The sequence below is a fragment of the Erithacus rubecula genome, assembly GCF_903797595.1.
Source record: "Erithacus rubecula genome assembly, contig: scaffold_341_arrow_ctg1, whole genome shotgun sequence".
NCBI classification, from domain to species: domain Eukaryota; kingdom Metazoa; phylum Chordata; class Aves; order Passeriformes; family Muscicapidae; genus Erithacus; species Erithacus rubecula.
Window position 1 is genome coordinate 811 of NW_027635991.1, and position 7,557 is coordinate 8,367.

General features: G+C 51.0%; 1 protein-coding gene across 1 annotated transcript; it reads left to right on the top strand.

Annotated features, from left to right (window-relative positions):
• Positions 1-2,472: 2,472 nt before the first annotated feature.
• On the top strand, positions 2,473-6,382 carry LOC306816030 (olfactory receptor 14I1-like; the record flags this gene model as incomplete). Its single annotated transcript, XM_079332528.1, has 4 exons — positions 2,473-2,500; positions 2,932-3,248; positions 3,609-3,819; positions 6,363-6,382. The coding sequence occupies exons 2-4, from the start codon at positions 2,955-2,957 to the stop codon at positions 6,380-6,382; spliced, it is 525 nt and encodes a 174-aa protein (XP_079188654.1). The 5' UTR covers positions 2,473-2,500; positions 2,932-2,954.
• Positions 6,383-7,557: the final 1,175 nt, after the last annotated feature.

A 7,557-nucleotide genomic window follows, 5' to 3' on the forward strand; every position in this document is an offset into this window, starting at 1 on the left:
GTAGAGTTTTGGTGTTCCCTCCTGTTCCCTATATGGTCTTTGTACCTCTATATATTATCTATATATATATCTATATCTATATATCTATATATATATATGTCTATATATATCAAGGTCAATATATCTATTGAGGTCTATATGTACCTCAAAAGGGCTGAACTTTTCTTTTCTTCTTGGTTTAGTTGGAATTTACAGTAATGCCAAAGGAAGAGCCTGGGGCTAGTGTAATTTTGCTTCTTGTCCTACATTTATAATTTGTTGCTTGATCAAGTGGTTCATTTTTTTCTATTTGACCACTTGACTGAGAGTGATGTGGCTAATTTGCAGTACAATTTTTGAAATAAAGTGTGGTCCTCTAAACTCCAAAGCAGTTGCTCCCTTTATCATAACATGCACATCTGTTACAGGCATTAAAGCTTTATTTAACATCAAGTATGTTGCTCCTGTATCTACAAAAATTCCATTTTCTTTACTTTGTCCATTAACTTGATTATAACCAAAGAGTACGTTAGGGAAAGACTAAAGCATGGCATTATCTGATTCCCCATGGAACCAAATCACCATTGTGACAGTCCGGAACCTCATGGAACCAAGGAGCCTTTGTGACACTGCAAGGCCTCAGGGAACCAAGGAGTGCAAAGGTCTCAAACATTTCTTGCAGGGTTCTGCCTTGGGGAAGGGGAAGCCCTCTGGTGGCACCTTGGGCTGGCACACACTTGAGGAGTGTGTCTGTTTTCAGTGGGGAAACGTAGGAGTTTTAGATTGCTTCAAAATAACCAGGAAAACCCCTGTTTGCCTGACCTCAGCCAGTTCTCCAAGCAAAGCAGGTCCCAGGTGAGTGAGGACAGACAGAATGGGGTTGGGCAATGTGGAGCAAGGCTGTCCACACTGGGTCAGACCTCAAGGCACAGCTTCTCTGAGCTTCTCTCACCTCCTGAGGAGAGACCCTGGATCAGCATCAATCACAGAATGCTGCAGTCACTTCTCTGAAGAGAAGATTTATAAAATACACCTTTTAAAATGGGAATGTGGTTTGTTTAGAAGATTTTTGAAGTATTTCTCCATAAGTATTTTAGGAAACCTTCCCATGAACTGCACCAGACCAGAGGGAATTCAAGGCAGAGCCATGGTTTGTCAGGACTTGCTGATCCAAATAAGACCCGTAGTGCCTTTGGTGCTGAGCCCTTGAACCTCGAAGCCTGAGAGGAGATTGGACAAACCTTTCCAGGAGTCCAAGTCAGATGAAAAACCCAAAGGGTCTCAAAGTATTAATGGGTCCCACTGAGATTCATTTCCACCACAGGATGCTCATGGACTCCTTGGAGAAGGGAATTGGAGCCCATGATTGCCAAAAAACCTCTCCGAGAGTCAGAGAGGAAAGGAAAATCCAAAAAACCTTTGAAACCTTGAGTATCTCAAAGTATTAATGAGCCCCAGTAAGTGTCAATACAAAGCTCTCAAGGCACTCCTAAAAGTAGATAGCTGTCCATGCAGGGTTCTGCATGATTGCATAAACTACTAAAAGAGTTGGTGTCAAAAGGGAAACTCCAAGTACCTAAAAAACAGAGTACCTTGAAGAATTAATGAGCCCCACTGAGTATCATTACTGACAAAGCCTCTCAAGGGACTAATTAAAGCAAATAATTGGAGGCCATGATTGCACAAAGCTCTCAGAGACTCCAAGGCAAAAGCAAAACCCAAAGTCCTTTAAAAAACCTGCAGTCCCTGGCAGCATGAAGGAGCCCCCAGGACTATTCTTGGCGAAGGCTCCCCAGGGACTGGTCCCAGCAGATCCCTGAAGCCACTGGGATGTGGGAGGATGCTGAGGACAGGACAAGGGGTGACAGTGCCCAGCCTTGCTGGGGCTGTGCCAGGAGGCCCCAGTGGCTCAGGACAAGGTGTCTCCTCAGAGCCCTTGGTGGCACAGACCCTGCTGTGCCCCAGGGCACCAAGACTTGGCTTCTCTTTGTCCCCACCTGTCATCTCTGCCTCCAGTTCTCAACTCTGATTGTGGCTTGGGGACACTTTCTCAGTTGTGTCCCACAGTGGGACCCATTAAAACTTGCAGAAACTTTGGAGTTATAATCTGACTTGAAATTGTTGAGAGGTTTCTTCATCTCCCTCTCAGGGACTGATGTTCAGGGCCTCAGCAGAAATCCCAGAGGGTCATTAAAGTCCTTGTGCTGTGTCTGTGCTGCTCAGCTGGACTGGATTCCTTGCAGAGGGAGATGCTGGAAACCAAGAGCTTCAAAAGCACATTTCTTTTGCTGAGCCGCACTTCTCAGAGCCCAGCAGGGCTGGGGCACTGCCTGCAGCCACCCCGGGCACAGCACAGAGGCACAGAGAGTTTCAATCAGTCAGGACTGGGAAGATGCTCAGAAGTGAATGGGGCAGAATCACTCCCAGCTCTTGACACAGGAAGCCTCTGGCTGCAGGACAAGGCAGCAGCAGCTCCTGGTTGATCTCCTAAAGCTGGAACATCCCAATGCCTACAGACTCTGTGAGTACATTCTCTGATCATCTCTTGTGTAGGGCAGCCAGGGGTGCCCAGGGCTATCCTGCAGAGCAGGGTCCTGCAGCCCAGGGTGCTGTGCTGGGGCAGGGACTCTTCTGCCAGCTAGGGACAGCTCTCAGCCAGCCCTGGGAGCTGCTCACAGCACTGGGGGACAAGGTCTGGTTGGAAGGAGGCAGCTGTAAGGCTTGGAAGTATTCTACTTCTGTGGTGAGGATGCTGCGGTGTTGATCCCCAGAGCTGAGCTGGGCTCTGGCAGCACCAGCAGGGCCAGCTCTGGGCACAGGGAAGCAGCTGCTGCAAGGACAGCTGCAGGCAGCAGAGCCCTGGAATGGAAGTGGGGGAAAGTGAAACAAAGCTGGGCTGGATATTTAAAGTCTTCTCAAAACCAAATGATTCCATGATTACTTTTCTTACAGATGCCCATACCAAGACACAGCAAATGTCCAACAGCAGCTCCATCAGCCACTTCCTCCTGCTGCCATTGGCAGACACGCGGCAGCTGCAGCTCCTGCACTTCTGCCTCTTCCTGGGCATCTCCCTGGCTGCCCTCCTGGGCAACGGCCTCATCATCAGCTCCGTAGCCTGCGGCCACCACCTGCACACCCCCATGTTCTTCTTCCTGCTCAACCTGGCCCTCACTGACCTGGGCTGCATCTGCACCACTGTGCCCAAAGCCATGCACAATTCCCTCTGGGACACCAGGAACATCTCCTACTCAGGATGTGCTGCTCAGGTTTTTTTCTTACTGTTCTTCATTGGAACAGATTATTTCCTGCTCACTGTCATGTGCTACGACCGCTACGTGTCCATCTGCAAACCCCTGCACTACGAGACCCTCCTGGGCAGCAGAGCTTGTGCCCACATGGCAGCAGCTGCCTGGGCCAGTGGCTTTCTCAATGCTCTACTACACACGGCCAATACATTTTCCCTGCCCCTGTGCCAGGGCAATGCCCTGGACCAGTTCTTCTGTGAGGTCCCACAGATCCTCAAGCTCTCCTGCTCCAAATCCTACCTCAGGGAACTTGGGCTTCTTGCTGTTGGCATCTGTTTATCATTTGGTTGCTTTGTATTCATTGTTTTTTCCTATGTGCAGATCTTCAGGGCTGTGCTGAGGATCCCCTCTGAGCAGGGACGGCACAAAGCCTTTTCCACCTGCCTCCCTCACCTGGCTGTGGTCTCCCTGTTCCTCAGCACCTCATTTTTTGCCTACTTGAAGCCCCTCCACCTCCCCATCCCTGGATTTGGGTTTGTCGATTTTGTACTCAGTGGTGCCTCCATCCCTGAACCCCTCATCTACATCTACAGTGAGGAACCAGGAGCTCAAGGTTGTAGTGTGGATACAGATGACTGGATGTTTTCATGCACATTAATTTGCTGGTAATATTGAAAATTACCTGTAATAAAAGTCATATTTGATAATTCTCATTGGTTAAATTTTGGAGAATTTTTTTCTTTGTTTTTCTTCTTTAATATGTCCACCAAGAAAAGCTTTTGCTTGTGCCATCTGTCATTTTATTTCTCTCCATCTTTGCTGTGGCTGCCAACTGTCTTGATGAGGGTCTATGCTCCTGGTTGGCTTTAAATAAATTAAGGTTCTCCCAGCAAATATTCCTCCAGAGATGACCCTTTTCTTCCCTTCTCTGTAGCTGCAGCAGCAATGTCTGTGTGCAGAGCTGGGGCAGATCAGTGCTGGCACAGCAGCTGTACCCAGCAGCAGCAGCAGCGCTTGGTGTTGCCAGTGCTGCTCCCGTGCCACTGCTCTGCTGCCCTCCTGCCCTCATGTTGCTGCAGAGCCTGAGTGCTCTCGGGGCCAGGCACAGCCCTGGGGGTGGCAGTGCGGGGCTGCAGTAGGGACAGGCCATGGGCACTGCTGGGGCAGCGCTGACACCTCTGGGCAGGGCCTGGGAGCTCCAGGATCCTTGGCCAGGCTCTCTCCACAACACTTGGCCAGGCCAATGCTTAGCAGAGAAAACCCCCGTGAGCAGCCCCAGGCTGGCTGTAGGCAGGCTTGGGGCAAACAGCATGGCTGGTGCTCTGCAGGGGGAGACCCTGGTAAGGAGCAGCAGAGCAGGGGCTGATCCATCCCCACTGTGCTGGACACACCAGGGCAGCGTCCCAGAGCATCTTCATGCACCTGCCAACCACATCCCCCCTCTGCAGCCCTGGCCTCTCCCCCAGCTCACACAGGTGCCGCATCCTTGCAGGCACAGACACGGCAGCACTGGCTCAGGAGACCCTGTTTGCACGCACAGAGCAGGTGTCAGCACCCCATGGTGCTGCTGTGTGGAGATGGAGCTGAGTGAGAACAAATGTCATCAGCCCCTGGGGCCAGCCAGGGCTGGGGGACACAAGAAAACACTCAGGTTTGTCATGGCCTCTGCAGTCAGCCAGAAAATTTGCTCCCATGAGCTGTGAGTTTCCTTCCCACTGCAGACATTGTTGCTCAGAGCCACAGCTGCCTTGTAGCCACCCCCATAAAGCCTTGAGCATTTCCTCTGCTTCACTTTTCCTTTTTTCTTCTTTCCTGATCCACATTTACATCTCTTGCCCATCTGTGTCCCCTCCCCTGCAAATAACCCATCTCTATTTTCCCATTCCCTATTGCTGCACTTCCCATTTCAGCTCCTGAGTTGGCACCATGAGAACGTCCCTTGGCAAGCAGGATCATCCTACAAGTGTTTCAGGAATTTCTGCAGGGTCCTGCAGTGCCTCGTGCTGCTCCCTTGCCACAGGCACCACAGGCCAGGGGGGCACATCTGGGCTGGTGTTTCTGGGTGTGGGGCTCCCTGTTCTGGGCAGTGAGGAGGAACTGGAGAGGCTCTGCAGAACTGACAGGATGGGCTTTGGGGCTGTGAGGAGAAGCTGAGAAGCTGAGGGACCTGGGCTGCTGGACCTTCTGGAGAGGAGGCCCAGGGCTCATCCTGCAGCTGCTCCTGGAGTGGTTTCAGAGAATCCCAGAATCAGCCAGGCTGGAAAAGACCTTATAGATCATCAAGTCCAATCCATGTTCTGACATCACCTTGTGTCCTGTGAGCCTCCTCTTCTCCAGGATAAACAACCCCAGCTCCCTCAGCCACCCCTCCCAGGACTTGTGTTCCACACCCCTCACTAGCCTTGTTGTTCTCTGGACACGCTCCAGACCCTCCATGTCCTTACTAAATTGGAGACCCAGAACTAGAAACAGCACTCGAGGTGCTTCCCAACCAGTGCTGAGTACAGGTGAAGAATCACTGCCCTGCTCCTGCTGGCCACACCATTCCTGATCCAGGCCAGGAGCCATTTGCCTTCTTGACCACCTGGGCACACTGCTGGCTCATGTCCAGCCTGCTGTCCTCCAGTGCCCCAGGTCCTTTTCTGCCTGGCACTGTCCAGCCACTCTGTCCCCAGCCTCTATCACTGCACAGTGATTTGTGCCCAAAATGCAGGACCTGGGTAACACGGTCAGGCTGACAGGCTTGGATTTCCCCAGATTCTCCTTCCAGCCCTTTTGGGGATTTGCGCCTCCAGTCTTTTGTAACCTCCCTGGTGAGGCAGGACTGATAAGAAATGATGGAGAGCACCTCCTTGCAGTTCCCTCATCTCCCTAGTATAAATCTCAAGTGCCCCATAGAGACCTGTGAGCATCTGAGTGGCTCAGTAGGTCAGCAGCTGCTTCCTCTTGAATTACAGGACAAATGTTCTTCTCCCTATCCCCATCTATCAGCTCAGCAGAAAATTTGTCCTGAGGACAACCTGCTTTATTTTTGAAAATATGATGAGGAATAAGCAATAAGGAATGTAGGTTGTCCTTACCCCTTCTATTGCCATTAATGTATTGATAAAATAATTTTTGTTATCCTTCACACAGGTCGCCAGTTTAAGTCCTAATGGAGCTTTCACCTCTCTAATTTTCTTTATGCATGACCAAGCGACAGCCTTAAACACTTCCTCCGTTTCCTGCCTCTCTGTCCAAAGATGATGCAACCTCTTTTTCCCTGTGTTCTTGGAAAAGGCTCCATGCACAGCCAGGCCAGTCATTTTCCTCACTTTTGGCACACAGGGACAGGCTGCTCCTCCTGCAAAATTTTTTTCTTGCAGTGTGTCCATCATTCCTGGATCCCTTTTGTTTTTAAGGATGGTATCCCTTAAATAATTCAATAGCTGATTTGGCATTCTCTGCACAAATCTACATCCTCAATAGGCCAAAATCTTCTCTCCATTATTGCAGAGTAGAACTTTCGTTGATGCCTCCACTTCTTTCACAGAATAATCAAAACTTGAATATTTCATGGTTACTGTACCCCAGGAAGCCACCGATCACCACATCTCCCACTAGCCCATTTCTGTTTGTGAACAGCAGGAGACAGAGCTTTCCTTGGGAGTGTTCTTCTGTCCTGGGGGTCTCTCTGGTGGTCCCTGGTGGTCGTGGACTCCCAGTGTTCCAGTGGGCCTGGCTGAATTGACAGGACACTGAGGCTGGTGAATTCCAGTTCCCCTTCTTACACAACAGGCATTGTGTGGTTTGCAGAGGCCAGTGGTTTAGGAGAACAAGCATTGTGTTAGCTCACCTGGGGTGGGCAATTTATCATCTGGTACCATAAGGTCACAGAGTGGGCTATGACATCACAGAGTGGATTTTGTGGGGTCATCAAGCAGCTACGACATCATAGGCTGTCTCTGCATCATCACCTGGGCTGTGTGAGGTCACTGGGTTGGTCACTCTGCCCCAGGCCCCCTCACAGTTTCCCCAGACAAGTCCAATGCTGTTCATGCCCAGCAGGGTCCCCTGTCCCTCTGTATCCCCCTGCTCCACCTGGAGCCACAGCCTCCCCCAAGGATGTTCCACAAATCAACCCCAGAGCCTGACACGGGGACAAGGGGCCAGGGCTGTGTGACCAGGACATCAAGGACGTGGATTATCCAGATCACTGGGGCCTGGTTTGGGTTCCCCAGGGCAGGAAAGATGTCTGGCAGCTGGAGCAGGGTGAGGGAAGGGCTTCCAAGGTGGGGCTGGAGCCCTTTGGCTGTGAGGAGAGGCTGAGGAGCTGGGCTTGTCCAGCTGG